The sequence below is a fragment of the Xyrauchen texanus genome, chromosome 33 (assembly GCF_025860055.1).
Source record: "Xyrauchen texanus isolate HMW12.3.18 chromosome 33, RBS_HiC_50CHRs, whole genome shotgun sequence".
Lineage (NCBI taxonomy): Eukaryota > Metazoa > Chordata > Actinopteri > Cypriniformes > Catostomidae > Xyrauchen > Xyrauchen texanus.
This window is the reverse complement of record NC_068308.1, coordinates 24,811,663-24,835,960: the sequence shown is the minus strand read 5'-3', so window position 1 is coordinate 24,835,960 and position 24,298 is coordinate 24,811,663. Positions and strand designations below refer to the sequence as shown.

The following is a 24,298-nucleotide window of genomic DNA, read 5'->3' as shown; positions in this document are numbered from 1 at the left end:
CCCAGAAGGAAGCCTCTTCTAAAGATGATGCACAAGAAAGCCCGCAAACAGATTGATGAAGACAAGCAGACTAAGGACATGGATTACTGGAACTAGGTCCTGTGGTCTGATGAGACCAAGATAAACGTATTTGGTTCAGATGGTGTCAAGCGTGTGTGGCGGAAACCAGGTGAGGAGTACAAAAGGCAAGTGTGTCTTGCCTACAGTCAAGCATGGTGGTGGGAGTGTCATGGTCTGGGGCTGCATGAGTGCTGCCGGCACTGGGGAGCTACAGTTCATTGAGGGAACCATGAATGCCAACATGTACTGTGACATCCTAAAGCAGACCATGATCTCCTCCCTTCAGAGACTGGGCCGCAGGGCAGTATTCCAGCATGATAACGACCCCAAACACACCTCCAAGACAATCAATGCCTTGCTAAAGAAGCTGAGGGTGAAGGAGATGGACTGGCCAAGCATGTCTCCAGCATCTGTGGGGCATCCTCAAACGGAAGGTGGAGGAGCACAAGGTCTCTAACATCCACCAGCTCCGTGATGTCATCATGGAGGAGCGGAAGAGGACTCCAGTGTCAACATGTGAAGCTCTGGTGAACTCCATGCCCAAGAGGGTTAAAGCAGTGCTGGAAAATAATGGTGGCCACACAAAATATTGACACTTTGGGCCCAATTTGGACATTTTCACTTAGGAGTGTTCTCACTTTTGTTGCCAGAGGTTTAGACATTAATGGCTGTGTGTTGAGTTATTTTGAGGGGACAGCAAATTTACACTGTTATACAAGCTGTACACTCACTTCTTTACATTGTAGCAAAGTTTCATATCTTCAGTGTTGTCACATGAAAAGATATAATCAAATATTTACAAAAATGTGAGGGGTGTACTCACTTTTGTGAGATACTGTATTTTTTTTAAAAATTATATGCAAACGCATTGTTTTTGCCTGGTCTTCTGCTCTCTGCTTCTATTTTAGATGTTTCACTGTAAAATTTGGAAGCCCTTTGTTTTGTGCTCACTATTAACACTTTAATGCCCATCACGGTTTTAAATTGTACACAAAAGGTACATGTTCAGCAGGGTAAGAAACTAGCTTTTCTGGCCACTGCCTACTCATTGCCCAACTTTACCAGCAACTCTTTCCCATATTACCAATCACAACACTTTTTTGATTAGTATCTTTCAGGGGAGTAGGAACATTTTTTCATACCTTTCCATGGAGAGAAAAATAATATTAATAATAAATCTGCTTTCAGCAACTTTAAGCTGGGATGGGAACAAGTATTTTAACACTGCAAAAGTGACATACTTCAGATTTAAGGGAACAGAATTGGGGCCACAGTTTTCCCCATATTTTAGCACTACACACCTCACGTTCACAGCTGAGAAAGTTTCAGTATATACAACATCATCGTCCATCGTGATGGCTGACCAACACCACGATGTAGAGCCACCATCGTGATGCCACGCCCCCTTTTGCGAGTCTTGCTAGTGTGACTCACTAATCCTAGTCTCTTCTATAGTTAACCTAAAAACTTTGCAGGGATTGCTCTGTAAATTAAATTGAGAATATAACTAATGCATATGCTATTTTAAATACTGTAGTATATGCCAGAGACGTGACGTGTTAGTCTGTGAAAATACCGTGTCAGGCAGGCTACACAAATATTGATCTTGACATTGTTAGCTTCTTGTCTTTTTTTTACATGTCTTACACTGTACATTTAGATTAAAATATTTTATGTTGTAGGCTACAAGAAAATAGCCTTTATTAATTAATTATTAGTAGTTGTAGTGTCTCAGAAAATCTTGCTCATTGTCACATAGCTCTTGTATACGCTGAAGCGGCAGTTTAAGATAAACCCAGACCAGCGAACGTCAAATAACTTTTGTCTGGTTAATAGCCTACTTTTAAAGAAAAATGTCCTTGGCCATAAATCCATAATGTCAAATCAAATGAAAGAAACAAGGTGAATATGAATAACACACATTTATTAAAACATAGAAGAACAAGAAAACGGGAACAACACTCAGACCGAAACTCGGCATTAACATTTCACTTATAATTAGCAGCACAATTAACTTCAGCACAGGCTACAAAATAAATTATGTTATTGAAATATTGTAAAGTGGTGAACTACACAAATGAACGTTTAAAAAATAATATGCAAAATCGAATAGCTCCATAGAACGGATGGCTGAAAAATGCGTAAAGAATTTTAATATCTTTCACCATAGACCATGTTTAAATTTCGATGTTTCTGGCCAGAAATACCAACATATTCACTTTATCTGGTTTTAATAAGCTGCGGATTGGAGTAACTACACTACCCGCTGTGCTGAAGACCGCTCTGATGGAGTACTGGTAGCACATATGCACAGATATTTCCGTGCTAATCTTGCCATGAACGGAAACCTTTTGTCGTTCGTTTTCCACCAAGTCAGCGGGTCCTCTTCCCCATCAATGGCCATTTCCTGCAGGTACATGGTCATTTCTGCCTCGACCTTTTGCTCATCAGTGAGCAAAATAACGAAATTATAGTTTTTAAGTGGAAAATAGTATTTATGTAAAGAGATATATTAAAATAAAAAGTGCACAACGCTTCTTAAGTGAAAGCTAAAAAAAAATGCTTTACGTGTCGTGCCACCTACTGATAAAGCGCTGACGAGTCATTAGTTGGGTTAGTAAAATAACGAAATAATAATTTTTCATATAATTTTCGAAAATTATATGAAATTATATTAAAGCCCCCCACCGCCACCGACGATATCATCGTCCATCGCGATGTTTTACTGTCAACATCGTCAACTGCCAATTTAGGGGACATCGCCCAACCCTACAACATATAGGGCATATACAGTATATTTTTACATTTGAATCAGTTTCATATACAATTGTCAATGCTAATAATTACAGATGTGAATGGGAAACAAATAGAGAGAAAAGGATCTAAACAGACATTTTGTGTGAGTTGTGGGAGCTGATAATGTTATACAGACATGATCATTGACAGAATCATCTGTGTTCTTATACACTGGCCAAATGAACTTGAGTAATCATGTGCAAACTCTCTAGAGATAATAATTTTTTTTTAAAGAATGTCTCAGCTCTGCTGGTCCATTCAACTCAAGTGAATGTAGGCCGGATATCTGAAGGTCCAAAAAGCAGCATAAAAGTAATCCATAAAACAGTGATTAAATCCATATCTTCAAAAGCGATATGATAGATGTTGGTGAGAAATAGATCAATATTATATATTTTTTTACAACCAATCTCCACTTTCACTTTCAGATGTGAAATTGAAGATCTATAGTAAAAAAAGACTTACATATTGGTCTGTTTCTCACCCACACTTATATTGCTTTTGAAGATATGGATTTAACTACTAGTCTTATGGATTATATTTATGCTGCTTTTTGGACGTTCAGATTTCTGGCCACAATTCACTTGCATTAAAAGGACAAACAGAGATGAGATATTCTTCTAAAAGTCTTGTGTTCAGCAGAAGAAAGAAAGTAAATCACATCTGAAATGGCATGAGGTTAAGTAGCATTCATTTGCATTGCTCCGCGATAGTGCCAAACTTGAAGACTTCTGAACACACTTGTATTGCAAAATACAAGTGTGTTCATGACCGTACAAACCCTGGGAAAACTGAATGAAGCCATACCTCCTTAAAAAAGGCTGTGGTGAAGTTTCCACCTTCAATAGCCATGTCTCCAAGCATCCTCTTTTGATTGGCTTTTTTCAAAATATTTTCTTCAACTGTACGTTCACTGATTAGCCTAAACAAATCAGAACATTTGAAATATTAAGTCAAGTCAAATACATTTTAAATGGCATGACTTTGTTTTTACAATATTGCCGAGGCATTTCAATATTAAATGTGCTCCCATAATCTGTGATCACTAACCTACACTTTTAATAATGTATTCAGAAATTAATTAAAACTTTACAGCAAGAGAGAAAAATATAGCTGCAAGCAGCAATGCGGATTCCTCCTCAAAATGGCAAATCATTTAAAATTGATCAGTAGATGGTTGGGGATAAACCCTCCCAATTAAGGAATTCAAAAAAACATGTCTTCGTCTGATTCCTAAACAAAACATTTTCAATGTACAGGAAAATCCATACCGGACCTTATGGATCCTTGAGGCTTTTTGTTCCCAATGAGAAATGCGGCATGTACACCAAGTTTCAGAAGAATTGGACAAATGGGGTGGATATTATATCATTTTGAAAAAAAAAATTTGGGGCGTGGCCTGTAGCGCCACCTATGGGCAAATGTTGGTCATTCTTGGTTTGTGGGTTCCTGTTGGCCTGTAGTATAAATGTACAAAATTAGAAAATATTTGACCAGAAAATGGGAATTTTGGAGTGGCCTGTAGCGCCCCCTAGGGGCGAATGTGGGCCTTTCTTGGTTTGTGGGTTCCTGTCGGCCTGTAGAATCAATACACCAAATTAGAAAATGTTTGACCAGAAAATGGGATTTTTTGGAATTACCTGTAGCGCCCCCTAATGGCGAATGTTGGCCATTCGTGGTTTGTGGGTTCCTGTTGGCATGTAGTATCAGTGTACCAAATTAGAAAATTTTTGACCAGAAAATGGGAATTTTGGCATGGCCTGTAGTGCCCCCTAGGGGTGAATGTTGTCCATTCTTGGTTTGTGGGTTCCTGTCTGCCTGTAGTATCAATGTACCAAATAAAAAAAAAATTTGACCAGAAAACGGGAATTTTGGCGTGGCCTTTAGCGCCCCCTAGTGGCGAATGTCGGCCATTCTTGGTTTGTGGGTTCCTGTTGGCCTGTAGTACCATTGTACCAAATTAGAACATTTTAGACCAGAAAATGGGAATTTCGACATGGCCTGTAGCGCCCCCTAGGGGCGAATGTCGGCCATTCTTTGCGCAGTACTTCAGAGTGATGTCATCTTGAAGCATGTTAGGTTTGAAAAACCATCAGTCAAAATTACATTTGATTTATTGACAGGTATATATTGTTAAAATTTGGACATTTACATAAACACGCCCCTTTCAGACATTTTGTATCACATTCATTTTTCCTAAGTAATGTTTTCAAGGATGTCCATTCTACAAATGTGTACCAAATTTCAAGTCAATTGGAGCTACGGTTCAGGAGAAGAAGAGTATTTTTAGGTTTTCGCAAATTTTCAACGTACGGGAAAATCCATCATGGTGAAAGTTATGGGTCCTTAAGGCTTTTTTGTTCCCCATGAGGAATGAGGCATGTACACCAAGTTTCAGAAGATTTAGACAAATGGCGTGGAAATTGTATCACTTTGAATGAAAAATCACTTTGAAAATCTCTACTTTCACTTTCACTTCTCTCTTAAGATTTTTTTCTGTTTTTTTTGTGTGATTTACATAAGCATATCACAAGCAATTTTATTTGAAAGACTATCTAGGCACATAATAACACTGTATAGCTGTGACTGTTTATAACTATTTCAAAATGTAGCCTACAAGCTCACACTTTAAATGGTCAGTGCTTTGATTTTTAAATCATTAAAATAGCAACAGATCCAGTGAAAAAAATGGAGTGATTGTGTTTACATGCCATTCAAAAACGTGGCATTTTACAAGGTAAGAGAGAAATAAAAAAACTTAAAATAATACCATTTGTACTTCTCAATTACTTGGGAATGTCTATGTTCAGGACGAAGGCTAAATTGTTACTGTCTCTTTAAGAGGCTTTTATCGCATGATACGATACTTAAGGCACAGTTCAGTTTAATCTTTTGAGAACTGAGAAGTATCATTATTTTCGTTTTGTGCCATGCTTGTTGCATTTGTATTCATTGTGAGATGATAAAATACAGACTGCGTGAATGGTTGATTTTGTTCACTTGAATTCTGTGACGTGTTTCAGAAAAATAATCGCGAAGACAGAGACTGAGCACCCTGTTTATTTATTTTACAAAAGCACAAGGTTTTGTTGTTATTGTAAGTGTACACAAATAAAAGTAAACATTTCATAGTTCGTAATGATGTCTTGCATGTTTCTGTATGGGCAAAAATGACGCAGTATTTTGTTTAAGTTGTTTCCGCTGTTTCGAGAGAAAAATATAGCAGGACGTCATCTGGAATAATGCCAGAATAAAATATAATTATTCCAGATTTCTTTCTCAACTGTTTGTTCACTTGAGACATAACAGACTCCTCAATATATCATGTATTTTGACACTCTGTTGTATGAAATTGTCCGTTCAGACGCAAGCAGCAGCGAAAGACATCGGAGTGCGTGAGTTAGACGCGACGCGGCTCGCTGTGTCACACAAACAGCTCGCAAACATGTATTTGAGTTGTTTTGACATTTGTTGAGTTGAATAGTGTAAAATCGCTTGAATGTTCAAACAGGCAAACATTGTATACAACCGACAAACCTTCATGATGATGCGAGCAAAAATGATCTCGCCTCGCGGTTTGCGTGTTGTCAGAGACAATTAAACAACATCATTCTCGGAAGTTTTGATACGTTAGGATTGATCAGCCCATCCCTACTTTCTTTAGACATATGTTTCATGTTTGTGTAAGTTTTTGTGACGTGTTTCAGAAAGATATTCGCTTAGACAAAGAGCACACGGTTTATTTTCTTTATTTTACAACAAATAAAAGTACAACTTTCATAGTTTGTGACGATGTATTAAATGTATCTGTATGTGCAAAAATAACGCAGTATTTTGTTTAAGCTGTTAACGCTGTTTCGAGAGAAAAATCTTAACAGGACACCACAGCGGCATCCGTGTTGTTCACAATAATTCATAATTAAATATATTGATACCCAATTTCTTTATCAACTGTTTGTTCACTTGATACATAACAGACACCCCAATATATCATGTATTTTGGTGTATGAAATTGTCCGTTCAAACGCATGAAGCTGTGAAAGCGAACTCTCATCGGCGTGCGAGCGTTAGTCGCGACGCGGCTCGCTCGCTGTGTCACACAAACTGCTCGAAAACATTTATTTGAGTTGTTTTGCCTTTGTTGAGTTGAATAGTGTAAAATCGCTTGAATGTTCAAGCAGGCAACCATTGTACACAACCAACAAACCTTCGTGAAGATGCGAGCAAAAATGATCTCGCCTCGAGGATTGCGTGTTGTCAGAGACAATTAAACAACATCATACTCGGAAGTTTTGATACGTTAACGCTGTCTCGATAGAGAAAAATCTAACAGGACATCACAGCGGCATCACTAGACCCCTTCAATAATTCATAATTCAATATATTGATACCCGATTTCTTTATCAACTGTTTGTTCACTTGAGATATAGCAGACACCCCAATATATCATGTATTTTGGTGTATGAAATTGTCCGTTGAAACGCAAGAAGGGAAAGCGAACTCTCATCGGCGTGCGAACGTTAGACGCGACGCGGCTCGCTCGCTGTGTCACACAAACTGCTCGAAAACATTTATTTGAGTTGTTTTGCCTTTGTTGAGTTGAATAGTGTAAAATCGCTTGAATGTTCAAACTGGAAAGCATTAAGACACACAATTGATTTGACATACCTCCATGCAGACGCAAAATGTCTTCTGTAGTCTAAGTCTGGAGCTCCACCCACTAGGAGACCGAAATGCTTCATTAGAGAGATTGCTACAGAAGAGCTGCATGTGGTAGACAGAGTTACTCCAGTAGAGGGAGCCTCTTTGCTCAGCCAATGTAAGTGAATGGGATTTTACATGTGGACCATATTTGTCCAGTAGAGGGAGCACTTTTGCTCAGCCATTGTAAATCAATGGGATTTTAAAAATTTTTGATCATCTTTTGTGTGTACATTTACATAAACACGTCCATTTCAGCCATTTTGTATTGTATTCATTTTTGCTAAGTAACGTTTGGAAAGACATACATACTACACACGTGTGCCAAATTCCAAGTCAATTGGAGCTGAGGTTCAGGAGAAGAAGAGTTTTGTAGGTTTTCCAAAATTTTCACTGTACAGGAAAATCCATAATGGCAGAAGTATGGGTCCTTGAGGCTTTTTTGTTCCCCATGAGAAATGAGGCATGTTTACAAAGTTTCAGAAGATTTGGACAAATGGGGTGGAAATTATATCACTTTGAATTTTTGTTTTTTGGGCGTGGCCTGTAGCGCCACCTATGGGCGAATGTTGACCATTCTTGGTTTGGGGGTACCCGTTGGCATGGAGTATCAATGTGCCAATTTAGAAAATTTTTGACCAGTGACTTTTTGAGCTATTGGGGCTCAAGGAGAAGAATAATAATAATAATAATAATAATAATAATAAATATAGCTGCAAGCAGCAATGCGGATTCCTCCTCAAAATGGCAAATCATTTCAAATTGATCAGTAGAGGGTTGGGGTTAAACCCTCTCAATGGATGAATCCAAAAAACATGTATTTCTGTCTGAATCCTAAACGAAACATTTTCAGTCTACAGGAAAATCCATCATACCTTATGGATCCTTGAGGCGTTTTTGTTCCCAATGAGAAATGAGGCATGTACACCAAGATTCAAAAGAATTGGTTAAATGGCGTGGAAATGGTATCACTTTGAAAATATTTTTTGGGGGCGTGGCCTGTAGCGCCTCCTATGGGCAAATGTGGGTCATTCTTGGTTTGTGGGTTCCTGTTGGCCTGTAGTATCAATGTACATAATTAGAAAATATTTGACCAGAAAATGGGACTTTTGGGAATTACCTGTAGCGCCCCCTAGGGGTGAATGTTGGCCATTCTTGGTTTGAGGGTTCCTGTTGACCTGTAGTATCAATGTACCAAATTAGAACATTTTTGACCATAAAATGGGAATTTCGGCGTGGCCTCTAGTGCCCCCTAGGGGCGAATGTTGGCCATTCTTTGTTTGTGGGTTCCTGTTGGCCAGTAGTATCAATGTACCATATTAGAAAATTTTTGACCAGAAAACGAAATTTTGGGAGTGGCCTGTAGCGCCCCCTAATGGCGAATGTGGGCCATACTTGGTTTGTGGGTTCCTGTTGGCCTGTAGTATCAATGTACCAAATTATAACTTTTTTGACCAGAAAATGGGAATTTCGGCTTGGCCTCTAGCGCCACCTAGTGGTGAATGTCGGTCATTCTTGGTTTGTGGATTCCTTTTGGCCTGTACTATTAATGTACCAAATTAGAACATTTTTGACCAGAAAATGGGAATTTCGGCATGGCCTGTAGTGCCCCCTAGGGGCGAATGTTGGCCATTCTTGGTTTGAGGGTTCCTGTTGACCTGCAGTATCAATGTACCAAATTAGAACGTTTTTGACCAGAAAACGAAATTTTGGAGTAGCCTGTAGCGCCCCCTAAGGGCGAATGTGGGCCACACTTGGTATGTGGGTTCCTGTTGGCCTGTAGTATCAAAGTACCAAATTAGAAAATTTTTGACCAGAAAATGGGAATTTTGGCTTGTCCTGTAGTGCCCCCTAGTGGCGAATGTCGGTCATTCTTGGTTTGTGGATTCCTGTTGGCCTGTACTATTCTTGTACCGAATTAGAACATTTTTGACCAGAAAATGGGAATTTTGGCTTGTCCTGTAGTGCCCCCTAGTGGCGTATGTCGGTCATTCTTGGTTTGTGGATTCCTGTTGGCCTGTACTATTAATTTACCAAATTAGAACATTTTTGACCAGAAAATGGGAATTTTGGCATGGCCATTCTTTGCACAGTACTTCAGAGTGATGTCATCTTTAAGCATGTTAGGTTTGAAAAACCATCAGTCAAAATTACATTTGATTTATTGACACGTATATATTGTTAAAATTTGGACATTTACATAAACACGCCCCTTTCAGCCATTTTGTATCGTATTCATTTTTCCTAAGTAACGTTTTCAAGGATGTCCATTCTACACATGTGTACCAAATTTCAAGTCAATTGGAGCTACGGTTCAGGAGAAGAAGAGTTTTGTAGGTTTTCGCAAATTTTCAACGTACGGGAAAATCCATCATGGCGGAAGTTATGGGTTCTTGAGGCTTTTTTGTTCCCCATGAGGAATGAGGCATGTACACCAAATTTCAGAAGATTTGGACAAATGGCGTGGAAATTGTATCACTTTGAATTTTGTTTTTTTGGGCGTGGCCTGTAGCGCCACCTATGGGCGAATGTGGGCCATTCTTGGTTTGGGGGTACCCGTTGGCATGGAGTATCAATGTGCCAATTTAGAAAATTTTTGACCAGTGACTTTTTGAGCTATTGGGGCTCAAGGAGAAGAAGTAATAATAATAATAATAATAATAAATATAGCTGCAAGCAGCAATGCGGATTCCTCCTCAAAATGGCAAATCATTTCAAATTGATCAGTAGAGGGTTGGGGTTAAACCCTCTCAATGGATGAATCCAAAAAACATGTATTTCTGTCTGAATCCTAAACGAAACATTTTCAGTCTACAGGAAAATCCATCATACCTTATGGATCCTTGAGGCGTTTTTGTTCCCAATGAGAAATGAGGCATGTACACCAAGATTCAAAAGAATTGGTTAAATGGCGTGGAAATGGTATCACTTTGAAAATATTTTTTGGGGGCGTGGCCTGTAGCGCCTCCTATGGGCAAATGTGGGTCATTCTTGGTTTGTGGGTTCCTGTTGGCCTGTAGTATCAATGTACATAATTAGAAAATATTTGACCAGAAAATGGGACTTTTGGGAATTACCTGTAGCGCCCCCTAGGGGTGAATGTTGGCCATTCTTGGTTTGAGGGTTCCTGTTGACCTGTAGTATCAATGTACCAAATTAGAACATTTTTGACCATAAAATGGGAATTTCGGCGTGGCCTCTAGTGCCCCCTAGGGGCGAATGTTGGCCATTCTTTGTTTGTGGGTTCCTGTTGGCCAGTAGTATCAATGTACCATATTAGAAAATTTTTGACCAGAAAACGAAATTTTGGGAGTGGCCTGTAGCGCCCCCTAATGGCGAATGTGGGCCATACTTGGTTTGTGGGTTCCTGTTGGCCTGTAGTATCAATGTACCAAATTATAACTTTTTTGACCAGAAAATGGGAATTTCGGCTTGGCCTCTAGCGCCACCTAGTGGTGAATGTCGGTCATTCTTGGTTTGTGGATTCCTTTTGGCCTGTACTATTAATGTACCAAATTAGAACATTTTTGACCAGAAAATGGGAATTTCGGCATGGCCTGTAGTGCCCCCTAGGGGCGAATGTTGGCCATTCTTGGTTTGAGGGTTCCTGTTGACCTGCAGTATCAATGTACCAAATTAGAACGTTTTTGACCAGAAAACGAAATTTTGGAGTAGCCTGTAGCGCCCCCTAAGGGCGAATGTGGGCCACACTTGGTATGTGGGTTCCTGTTGGCCTGTAGTATCAAAGTACCAAATTAGAAAATTTTTGACCAGAAAATGGGAATTTTGGCTTGTCCTGTAGTGCCCCCTAGTGGCGAATGTCGGTCATTCTTGGTTTGTGGATTCCTGTTGGCCTGTACTATTCTTGTACCGAATTAGAACATTTTTGACCAGAAAATGGGAATTTTGGCTTGTCCTGTAGTGCCCCCTAGTGGCGTATGTCGGTCATTCTTGGTTTGTGGATTCCTGTTGGCCTGTACTATTAATTTACCAAATTAGAACATTTTTGACCAGAAAATGGGAATTTTGGCATGGCCATTCTTTGCACAGTACTTCAGAGTGATGTCATCTTTAAGCATGTTAGGTTTGAAAAACCATCAGTCAAAATTACATTTGATTTATTGACACGTATATATTGTTAAAATTTGGACATTTACATAAACACGCCCCTTTCAGCCATTTTGTATCGTATTCATTTTTCCTAAGTAACGTTTTCAAGGATGTCCATTCTACACATGTGTACCAAATTTCAAGTCAATTGGAGCTACGGTTCAGGAGAAGAAGAGTTTTGTAGGTTTTCGCAAATTTTCAACGTACGGGAAAATCCATCATGGCGGAAGTTATGGGTTCTTGAGGCTTTTTTGTTCCCCATGAGGAATGAGGCATGTACACCAAATTTCAGAAGATTTGGACAAATGGCGTGGAAATTGTATCACTTTGAATTTTGTTTTTTTGGGCGTGGCCTGTAGCGCCACCTATGGGCGAATGTGGGCCATTCTTGGTTTGGGGGTACCCGTTGGCATGGAGTATCAATGTGCCAATTTAGAAAATTTTTGACCAGTGACTTTTTGAGCTATTGGGGCTCAAGGAGAAGAAGTAATAATAATAATAATAATAATAATAATAATAATAATAATAATAATAATAATAAAACCATCAATTACAATAGATTCCCTCCTACGGAGGAATCTAATAATAATAATAATAATAATAATAATAAAACCGACAAATACAATAGATTCCCTCCTTACGGAGGAATCTAAATATGTACACAGGTCTCTTGGTTTTGCCATTACCTGTAGATGTGGACATCTCTAGTCTGTCCAATTCTGTGGCACCGGTCCTGAGCCTGGGCATCCATGGTTGGGTTCCAATCACTGTCATAAAACACCACTGTATCCGCTCCAGTCAGGTTAACACCCACACCTCCACTGCGGGTGGACAGGATGAAGCAGAATATGCGACGGTCTGCATTGAAGCGCTCCATAAGGGCCTGAGAGGTGAATAAATGTATGAAACACCGGAGACAAATTCTAAAAGCAAATCATATACTTTGTTCTACTAGCAAAATTGATGTGGTATGACAGTCAAAAATACACACACAAAACTATTCTTCTGGACTAGTATTGTAACTCACCTGTCTCTGCTCTACACGTGTACTCCCATCCAACCGTAGGTAGATGTGTCCATGGTAGTTGAGGAACTGCTCAAGTATATCGAGCATGCGCGTCATTTGAGTGAAGATGAGGACTCTGTGCCCTCCTGCTTTCAACTTTCTAAGCAGGAGGTGGAGTGTCTGCAGCTTACCTACACACACATAACAAAAAAAATAAATAAATGTGTACTAAACAATACCATATATTTCTTATATGTTAAATCTGTAAAACCAATGACTGTACCTATTGGGGTCTTCATACTTACCACAGTCATACTGAATAAGCCTTAAATCAGGGAAATGTGTCCTCATGTTACACTGGATGCGGTGGAGCGTATGTGTGAGTGGGGACAGATGGGAAGATAGAAAGGAGGAGAATACAGTCTGCTGATGTCTGAGGGATGGAGGTGGGTGGCAGCTGTGCATGGTGATAGGTTTTGCCTCCACTGGAGGAATGATAAAAGTGAACCTGTGGGGTGGAACAAGTGCACTCATTAAAAAAAACATTACTGCAAAAATACACTGTTAGGGCTGTATATATTAGCTTTCGTCATTTTGATATTTGTTATACATCTTGATATCTACGTATTTGCACTGAAGTGACATTCAAGGGTGATTTTGTTTTTCCAACCATCAACCCATTAATTCAAACAAACAGCTCCAGTTGCAAAGTAGATTTAAACATTTTAAATGCAAGAAACACAACAGTAAAAATTATCGAGGCACATGTTCCACACATTTTTAACCTAAAACAACACATGGAAGAATGCGATCTTTTTTTCGTTTTCATTCGTATGCACCAAAATAACAATACCTACCAATAAACAGCCAAAATGTACCTATATAAAAGGCCTTTATGTAGACTCGGAGTACAGACTCTTTTTTTTTTCCCTGTTTCATTCGTCTGAAAATGGTTTGCAATAATAATGTTATCAATGAGAATGCTGCAAAATATCTCCGATCATCTCAGGATGTGCTGTGAGTTTAGTTCGCTTTATTTCCATAGAGTTAGCATGCATTGTGAATGCAAGTCTGCTGGTTCAGCTATATATACACACTACTGGTACTTTATTTTAATATTTCTTTTTTTCCTCACACATTTTAGAATAGTAGTAAAGTCATCAAAACTATGGAATAACAAATGAAACTATGGGAATTATGTTGCGACTAAACAAATTCCAAAATAAATAAAAACTGTGTTATATTTAAGCATCTTCAAAGTAGTCACCCTTTGCCTAGAATTCCATCTATGATGGGCACACTTATTGGCTGCTTTTCTTTATTATTTAGTCCAAGTCATCAATTAAAAAATTTTTTTTTTTTAATTTTTATTCAATTTTAGTTTTATAATGAAATTAATATGGTGGCACTATTATATTTTTGACTAATTTCAAACATTTAAGTATACACCTTCAGATCAAAAGACTTTTAAGATCATGAGAAACATTTCAGTCAAGTGTTTCAAAACTTTTGGCCGGTAGTGTATATTTGTATTAAAGAAACAAAAAGGAAAGTGATTAAATCATAAAGTAATACAAGACACGTTCACCCTGAACCTAAAATTTTGTTTTATTTTCTTTTCTTTAAGCAGCATTAACTGTATTACCAAAATGCAATACAAACACAAATTCGACAAGAACACACATTTGGCGGCATTATTTTGGGAACACAAGGGAATTTATTAGGCTTATTTATTATGATTATTATTGTCTTTACATTTATGACTTCTTAATCTGTAGTCTATTAGTAATTGACCACCTGGTGTCATTGACGAATGCTTGCGTGATTGCAAATGGGACCGTTGGAGATGGTAAATGTTTGGATTTGGGGAGGCGGTAAAATAAGATTTATCACTTCATTATTATTTTATTTAGTTTAAAGTGCTATTTGAATTTAGAAATATCTTATGTTTTTTGTGTTTCCAATTTTTATTTTTTATTTTGAATGCCTGATTCACAGACCCTCAGCAGGTTATACTCGTATATCGATATATTTTTAAGCAGATTACATATCGTTCAGCCCTAATGCCGTCAGCATTGGTTTCAATGCGGCTGATGAGTGCAAATGTTTATTACTTTTTTTATACAATTTATTTTTTATTAATGCATATAGTTCATTTAACTTTTTTGCCAAAAGAAAAGCATAGTTTGTTGAAGCGACCTTATTTTGAAACCATTCTTGGTAAGGTTTGTAAATAAAACAAAATATAAATGATTATTTTCAAAATTGTACTTAAAAAAATATATATATTTATAAGTAATTGATTATTCACATTTTTGTACTTGACATATTTTGGAATCATTAAAAAAAAAAAAAAAAAAAAAAAAAGACCCACCCCCCTCTCCCTCTCTCGGTTAGATAAGAGACTAACCTTTATATTTGTTTACAAGTTTACATACACTTATGTTGCAGTCAATAAACATATCCACTCCACAGACTTAATATTAGCAAACTATTGTTTTGGCAAGTCGTTTAGGACATCTACTTTATGTATGACACAAGTAATTTTTCCAACAATTGTTTACAGACAGATTGTTTCACTTTTAACTGATTATATAAAAATTCCAGTGGGTCAGAAGTTTACATACACTAAGTTAACTCTGCCTTTAAGCAGCTTGGAAAAATTCCAGAAAATGATGTCACGCCTTTAGGCAATAAGCCAATTAGCTTCTGATAGACTAATTAGCGTCAATTGGAGGTGTACCTGTGGAAGTATTTAAGGCTAACCTTCAAACTCAGTGCCTCCTTGCTTGACATCATGGGGAAATCAAAATAAATCAGCCAAAACCTCCACACGCCTGAAGGTACAAAGTTCATCTGTAAAAAATAATAGTACGCAAGTATAAAGACCATGGACCACGCAGCAATCATACCGCTCAGGAAGGAGACAAATTCTGTCTCCTAGAGATGAACGTAGTTTGATGCGAAAAGGGCAAATCAATCCCAGAACAACAGTAAAGGACCTTGTGAAGATGCTGGAGGAAGTAGGTAGACAAGTATCTGTGTCCCCAGTAAAATGAGTCTTATATCAACAAAACCTGAAAGGTTGATCAGCAAGGAAGAAGCCACTGGGGCTTCTTGCACTTGTTTGCAAGTGCACATGGGGACAAATAACTTTTTAGAGAAATGTCCTCTGGTCTAATGAAACAAATTGAATTGGTTGGCCATAATGGCCATCATTGTTTGGAGGAAAAAGGGTGAGGATTGCAAGCCAAAGAACACCATTCCCAACCATGAAGCATAGGGGTGGCAGCATCATGTTGTAGGGGTGCTTTGCTGCAGGATGGACTGGTGCCCTTCACAAAATAGATGGCATCATGAGGATGGAAAATGATGTTGATATATTGAAGCAACATCTCAAGACATCAGCCAGGAAGTTAAAGCTCTGTCGCAATGGGTCTTCCGATGGACAATGACCCCAAGCATACCTCCAAAGTTGTGGCAAAATGGCTGAAGGACAACAAAGTCAAGGTATTGGAGTGGCCATCACAAAGCCTTGACCTCAATCCGAACTGAAAAAGTCTGTGCAAGCAAGGACGCATATAATCCTGACTCAAGTTACACTCAAGTTCTGTCTGGAGGAATGGGCCAAAATTCTTTGAACTTGTTGACAAAATGCCAAAACTTGTTGTGAGAAGCTTGTGGAAGGCTACCCAAAATATTTGACCCAAGTTAAACAATGCTACAAATTAGTATTTGGTATCATTGTTAAGCAATGATACCAAATACTAATAAAGTGTACGTAAACTTCTGACCCACTGGGAATGTGATGAAAGAAATAAAAGGTGAAATAAATAATTCTCTATTATTCTGACATAAAACATTCTTAAAATAAAGTAGTGATCCTAACTGACCTAAGGCAGGTAATGTTTTCTACGATTAAATTTCAGGAACGGAGTTTAAACTTATTTGGCTAAGGTGTTTGTAACTTCTGACTCCAACTGACTGACAGACAGACAGACACACAAAATTCATGCAATTATCTAATCAGCCAATCGTGTGGCAGCAGTGCAATGCATAAAATATGCAGATACAAGTCAGGTGCTTCAGTTAATGTTCACATCAACCATCAGAATGAGGAAAAATATGATCTCAGTGATTTAGACTGGCATGACAGTTGGTGCCAGACGTGCTGGTTTGAGTATTTCTGTAACTGCTGATCTCCTGGGATTTTCACACACAACAGTCTCTAGAGTTTACTCAAAATGTTGCAAAAAACATCCAGTGAGTGCATTCATCAAAACTGTCAAGAAACAAAGGAGGATCGCAAAACTAGTCTAATGACAAATAAACAAAATGCAACATTTTAAATTTCGCCAGCTAAGTAATCTTTTATATTTATAGCCCAGCCCTAACTTTGATGCATTAAAATTAGATTTTGATGCTACATTTATTGAATGTACCCATTTCAGTGACGTCATTTTTCCCCTGCAGCTGCCATATTTGTGACCATCAGCGGGACAAAACAATAGCAGTGAATGGAAAAACACCCATAAAACAATCTCAAGAAAAACATAAAAATGCTTTTGATCCATGCAAAGTCCCAGGAAAAGTGTATACAGGTCTGTGGTCAGCTCAAATGATACCAAATTTGACGGACAATTAAATATATTTTATTTATTTATTTATTTATAAACATCTCTCATTCAGAAGTTACACATGTTTGTGTAGTTTTATGCTCTGATTTGGTCAAAATATTTCAAAACATCTGTGATGATCCTGTCTGTATGAATATAAAAGCTGCTATTAACTCAGGAAGAATACACAGAAAGCTGCTGAGGCATATTAGTGTTTTAGTCTGGCAGTGTGAATAATGTCTGTGCATCATAATGTCTGTGCATCATAATCCATTCTTATGGCGTGTTTATTGACTGACATTATACTCTGTATTATACACATTATTACAATACTATATGTATTATATATACACATTGCAATAAAATGCACTACAATGCGTTACAATTATGACAGACATTTTATACAGTCTGAGTGTTATGAATAGCATTGTCCTATGTGCATTTCCAGTTTAATTGTATCTGACTCGATTATGTTGTAAATATAGTAGACATGTGTATAGATAACTGACATGTCTGAAATGAGCAAAGACCGTGTTCTCCCATCGTTGTAGGACTTTGGTGAAATAAAGCGGTCACTTAAAAGATAAAAGAAAACAATAATTTGGCTCTGGTAATTAAACAGCAGTATCACATCTCAATATTTATAAACAAACAAAATTTTTGCCGGCTTTTGCCGTATCCCACAGAGCAGCACATTGAAGGTATACAGAATTTTGGTCACAAACATGGTGGCGCGGTCATACAGTGATGTCACATGAAACAGGTCAATACATTTAAATGCTTTACGTATGTGGGGGTTAAGAGATGTTTGTAAAAAAATACCTGTCCATGACCTCAGAGAGATGTTTAAGTCTCTCATCCGAGTTATGGATGGCTTCTTTCAGGACTTCACTCTTTTCCAGGTAATCTTTGTGATGGTGTGATTGAGCAGTGAGGCAGGAGCTGTAACCACAGTAAGTCCAGTTGTCCAGAACAGGACGTGCTGGGGATTGACAAGGGCCTGGGATGAAAGTTAGGAAGTCCAGCACCTCACGGCCATACACAGGCTTAGCACTGCAATGCAGCTCATTGATGCGGATGATTTGAGAGATTCTGCTATCTCGTTGAGCCTTTCGGCTGTCTGCAAGCCATGACTGACAAAGATCAAAATGAAAATTAAGTGAAAACTACTGGTACAGCTGAATAACAAATAGATCACCAAATTTATGTACAAAGAAAAAGGGTATAAAAAAAAAAGTATATAAAGTTGCAATACTTTGGCAAGGAGGTATTTTCTTCTGAAGTAAATGCATTACAAGATGTGTGCTGTCTGAATATTAAACTTATTTGAAATGGAAATAGTGTTCTGCTTCATTTGATCTTGTATTTAAGAAGCATAAACATGAACACATAATGAAAGTGGGAAGACAATTTCAAAGAGATTAATCAACAATGTATTTTAAGATTAATGTTGCATTTATTACCATGTAGAAGGGGGATAGTGGTGGAGGTGGCGGCTGAATGCGGGGACGCTGAGATGGTGACCCACTGCTCTGAGGTGTGGATGCAGGCTTAGGAGTGCTCATGCACAAAGTAATAACATCACTACCACGGTCCTCGTGTCCTGATGATGAATTCACCTTCGATACTGCAAACAGAGGGGGTTATTACCATATACAGTGAGGAAAATAAGTATTTGAACACCCTGCTATTTTGCAAGTTCTCCCACTTAGAAATCATGGAGGGGTCTGAAATTGTCATCGTAGGTGCATGTCCACTGTGAGAGACATAATCTAAAAAAAAAAATCCAGAAATCACAATGTATGATTTTTTAACTATTTATTTGTATGATACAGCTGCAAATAAGTATTTGAACACCTGAGAAAATCAATGTTAATATTTGGTACAGTAGCCTTTGTTTGCAATTACAGAGGTCAAACGTTTCCTGTAGTTTTTCACCAGGTTTGCACACACTGCAGGAGGGATTTTGGCCCACTCCTCCACACAGATCTTCTCTAGATCAGTCAGGTTTCTGGGCTGTCGCTGAGAAACACGGAGTTTGAGCTCCCTCCAAAGATTTTCTATTGGGTTTAGGTCTGGAGACTGGCTAGGCCATGCCAGAACCTTGATATGCTTCTTACAGAGCCACTCCTTGGTTATCCTGGCTGTGTGCTTCGGGTCATTGTCATGTTGGAAGACCAAGCCTCGACCCATCTTCAATGCTGTAACTGAGGGAAGGAGGTTGTTCCCCAAAATCTCGCAATACATGTCCCCGGTCATCCTCTCCTTAATACAGTGCAGTCGCCCTGTCCCATGTGCAGAAAAACACCCCTAAAGCATGACGCTACCACCCCCATGCTTCACAGTAGGGATGGTGTTCTTGGGATGGTACTCATCATTCTTCTTCCTCCAAACACGGTTAGTGGAATTATGACCAAAAAGTTCTATTTTGGTCTCATCTGACCACATGACTTTCTCCCATGACTCCTCTGGATCATCCAAATGGTCATTGGCAAACTTAAGACGGGCCTTGACATGTGCTGGTTTAAGCAGGGGAACCTTCCGTGCCATGCATGATTTCAAACCATGACGTCTTAGTGTATTACCAACAGTAACCTTGGAAACGGTGGTCACAGCTCTTTTCAGGTCATTGACCAGCTCCTCCCGTGTAGTTCTGGGCTGATTTCTCACCTTTCTTAGGATCATTGAGACCCCACGAGGTGAGATCTTGAATGGAGCCCCAGTCCGAGGGAGATTGACAGTCATGTTTAGCTTCTTCCATTTTCTAATGATTGCTCCAACAGTGGATCTTTTTTCACCAAGCTGCTTTCACCAACCCTTTCCAGCCTTGTGGAGGTGTACAATTTTGTCTCTAGTGTCTTTGGACAGCTCTTTGGTCTTGGCCATGTTAGTAGTTGGATTCTTACTGATTGTATGGGGTGGACAGGTGTCTTTATGCAGCTAACGACCTCAAACAAGTGCATCTAATTTAGGATAATAAATGGAGTGGAGGTGGACATTTTAAAGGCAGACTAACAGGTCTTTGAGGGTCAGAATTCTAGCTGATAGACAGGTGTTCAAATACTTATTTGCAGCTGTATCATACAAATAAATAGTTAAAAAATCATACATTGTGATTTCTGGATTTTCTTTTTTAGATTATGTCTCTCACAGTGGACATGAACCTACGATGACAATTTCAGACCCCTCCATGATTTCCAAGTGGGAGAACTTGCAAAATAGCAGGGTGTTCAAATACTTATTTTCCTCACTGTAGCACAGGGCTATACACAGTGCATCTGGAAAGTATTGACAGTGCTTCACTTTTTCCACATTTTGTTATGTTACAGCCTTATTACAAAATTGATTAAATTAATTATTTTCCTCAAAATTCTACAAACAATACCCCATAATGACAACGTGAAAGAAGTTTGTTTGAAATCTTTATTAAATTTATTTATTTTATTTTTTTTAAATCACATGTACATAAGTATTCACAGCCTTTGACATTACACTCAAAATTGAGCTCAGGTGCATCCTGTTTCCACTGATCATCCTTGGGATGTTTCTACAACTTGATTGAAGTCCACCTGTGGTAAATTCAGTTGATTGGACAGGATTTGGAAAGGCACACACCTATCTACATAATGTCCCACAGTTAACAGTGCAGGTCAGAGCACAAAACAAGCCATGAAGTCCAAGGAATTGTCTGTAGACCGCAGAGACAGGATTGTATCGAGGCACAGATCTGGGGAAGGGTACAGAAAACTTTCTGCAGCATTGAAGGTCCCAATGAGCACAGTGGCCTCCATCATCCATAAATGGAAGTTGGAACCACCAGGACGCTTCCTAGAGCTGGCCTCCCGGCCAAACTGAGCGATCGGGGGAGAAGGACCTTAGTCAGGGAGGTGACAAAGAACCCGATGGTCACTCTAACACAGCTCCAGCATTTCTCTGTGGAGAGAGGAGAACCTTCCAGAAGAACAACCATCCCTGCAGCAGTCCACCAATTAGGCCTATATGGTAGAGTGGCCAGATGGAAGCCACTCCTCAGTAAAAGGCACATGACAGCCCACCTGGAGTTTGCCAAAAGGCACCTGAAGGACTCACAGACCATGAGAAACAAAATTCTTTGGTCTGATGAAACAAATATTGAACTTTTTGGCCTGAATGGCAAGCGTCATGTCTGGAGGAAACCAGGCACCGCTCATCGCATGGCCAATACAATCCCTACAGTGAAGCATGGTGGTGGCAGCATCATGCTTTGGGGATGTTTTTCAGCAGCAGGAACTGGGAGACTAGTCAGGATTAAGGTAAAGATGAATGCAGCAATGTACAGAGACATCCTTGATGAAAACCTGCTCCAGAGCTCTGGACCTCAGACTGGGGCGAAGGTTCATCTTCCAACAGGACAACGACCATAAGCACACAGCCAAGATAACAAAGGAATGGCTACAGCACAACTCTGTGAATGTCCTTGCGTAGCCCAGCCAGAGCCCAAACTTAAACCTAATTGAACATCTCTGGAGAGATCTAAAAATGGCTGTGCAATGACGCTTCCATCCAAACTGATGGAGCTTGAGAGGTCCTGCAAAGAAGAATGGGAGAAACTGCCCAAAAATAGGTGTGCCGAGCTTGTGGCATCATACTCAAAAAGACTTGAGGCTGTAATTGGTGCCAAAGGTGCTTCAACAAAGTATTGTGAATGCTTATATACATGTGATTTGTTTTCTCAACAAATATAAACTAAAAAAAAAAAAAAAGTCCCTTTCTCAGGAAACTGTATTTTAAAAGATTATTTTGTACAAATCCAAATAAATTTACAGATCTTTATTGTATAGGGTTTAAACAATGTTTTGTACATACACATGTCATATTATGGGTAATTGCATGGGTGCTACCAAAGCAGGTTATGTTACCAGAAATATTCTGGTGCCACATTTTTAATGGGCCCTTTGAGGGTACAAACAACCCTGATGTGGCCAAGGCTGAGTTTGACACCCTGTTTTAAGCTATTACTCCACCGACAAGCATTCATTTGGGTCCAGCGTTGCGGGCTCATGGACGCGCGCACATCAGTACCGCTGCTGAAAAAATCCTAGGGGAAACACTGGAGCATATTTCTCCACTGAGCTATTCAAATGGGTTTGACAGATTCACACGCTTTATATATAGCTAAAATTTCTGCACAACTGAAAAACAAAATGCCTCTATTAAACACGGAGCAAACTCTGAAAACAACATCTGTGTTCAACTAACCTGGTTCTGTTTTTGTAGCTGGTCCCTGTACCACTCTCAACACAGGGCGAGTGGGTGGTGTCTGAGAGGAAGCAACAGTTCGGGGTGGAGCAGCATAAACTGGAGGCCGTTGTGGGGGCTGTGAAGTAGGTGATCTAAGAACAGGGCTTGGGGTGCCATGTGGACGAAGGGTGACTGACTGAGGAGGAGCAGGACGAGGAGAAGGAGGCACAGCCAGAGTGGGGACCGACCCTCCTTCTTTACTTGCTGCCTGACGAACAACAATCTTTACAATTCCGGGTCCACTTACCATGGATGATGGGACTGCAAATAAACAAGAGTATGGTTAGTTACAACACAAGAATTTAATCTGGAAATGAGGAAATAAAGTTTGGTCAGACTGGGCACCAGATTATGGACTACACCAGCAGAGATATCAAAATACCAGGTCTGACATTTTTGAATAATTATTTTGTCTTGTATCTCTAAGCCAGGCACAAATCAAAAAGGGTTTGGATAAGCAAATCCAAGATTATGTTCAACCTACACACATTAGAGGAACAGAAAAATGTAAATATGATAAATGAGAACTAGCTCATGAAAAATATATAAAAAGGCAGCCCACTGCTAAACCCACTCACTTTGTAAAATAAATCAACAAAATTAACAAACTCAACCAAAACCACTGCAAATCTCAGATACCCTCTACAATTTATGGCCTACCAAAATGACAACATTGAATTTTTTTATTTTCATTGTAGATTTCAAACACCTTATCCAACAGAACTTTAGTTAGTAGCCAACAAACATTTGAATATGATGCAACATGCAGTTAGAAACAAAAGAACCATTTCCAGAATAGCCATGCACATGCTATGCAGAGTAACAGGTAGTTTGGTAGCCAGGATACAGGTTGTACCCAAACAAGGATAAACTCATGGACAGCACCAGTACCTTGAGTAGCGGTGAAAGGTACTGCTATTCCAGAGCAGGATGGGGTTGTGCTGGCTGGGTGGGGAATTGCTGAGCTGCTACCTGACTGACTAACAGTGTGAAGAACTGCCACCTGAGCTGACTGACTAATAAGGTGGTGCTGCCCACTACTGGAAACCAGATGCATTACATTTCCTAAAGGGCACAACCACAGAAGAAAGTGTTAGGCCATAGACTACACCAAACACTCACAGACAGTCTGAAGGCGTGCAGGAGAAAAGCGAAAACCTATCCTTAGTAGGCAGTGGATAACTTCCACAAGCAGACTTTTATGAATTTTTGCGTATAAGGGTGTGGTTACCTTGGATGGGACGTGGTTGGGGCACAGGGACTTGGTGCAGCTGAGTCCCAGAAAGTGTGAGCTTGTTGCCCTGAAGCTGGAAGGTGACTGGTTTACTGCCCTGACAGGACGACACTGGCCGACCGGCCAAAGATGCCAGCTGAGCAATACTCACCACCTCTCCAGCTGTACAAGTGAAATATAAATGAAAGTACATTATTTAGGTTGCAAAAAAATTATATTGTGATTATTTGAACAAATATTGCATTTTGCACTCCAATAAATATGTTGCATCTAGGGCCGTCATGATTATGAAATTTGGCTGGCGATTATTTGTAAAACAAATAAATGTGATTATGACAATTAAATGCCTGTTTTAGTGCTATGGTGATTAATTGTCTCTTTTAGGGCTTTCATGATTCATTTTCGTATAAGTTGTCATATATCTTAAGGTGCATGTGTGCTTCATACACCTTATGAAGTAATTTTTACATATATAACTTCAAATATATAAAACAG

The 24,298-nt window shown here is 39.1% G+C and overlaps 1 protein-coding gene across 1 annotated transcript in view; it reads right to left on the bottom strand.

Moving 5' to 3' along the window:
- Window positions 1–24,298, bottom strand: part of LOC127626681 (helicase SRCAP-like) — a 57,259-nt gene that overhangs the window by 7,861 nt on the left and 25,100 nt on the right. The window contains exons 23-31 of the mRNA XM_052102658.1: window positions 23,801–23,965; window positions 23,461–23,634; window positions 22,528–22,830; window positions 18,753–18,916; window positions 18,112–18,422; window positions 12,979–13,181; window positions 12,695–12,864; window positions 12,354–12,550; window positions 3,664–3,778 (exon numbers count right to left, since the gene is read on the bottom strand). Coding sequence (XP_051958618.1) covers window positions 3,664–3,778; window positions 12,354–12,550; window positions 12,695–12,864; window positions 12,979–13,181; window positions 18,112–18,422; window positions 18,753–18,916; window positions 22,528–22,830; window positions 23,461–23,634; window positions 23,801–23,965 — 1,802 coding nt within the window. The remainder of the gene's footprint in view (window positions 1–3,663; window positions 3,779–12,353; window positions 12,551–12,694; window positions 12,865–12,978; window positions 13,182–18,111; window positions 18,423–18,752; window positions 18,917–22,527; window positions 22,831–23,460; window positions 23,635–23,800; window positions 23,966–24,298) is intronic.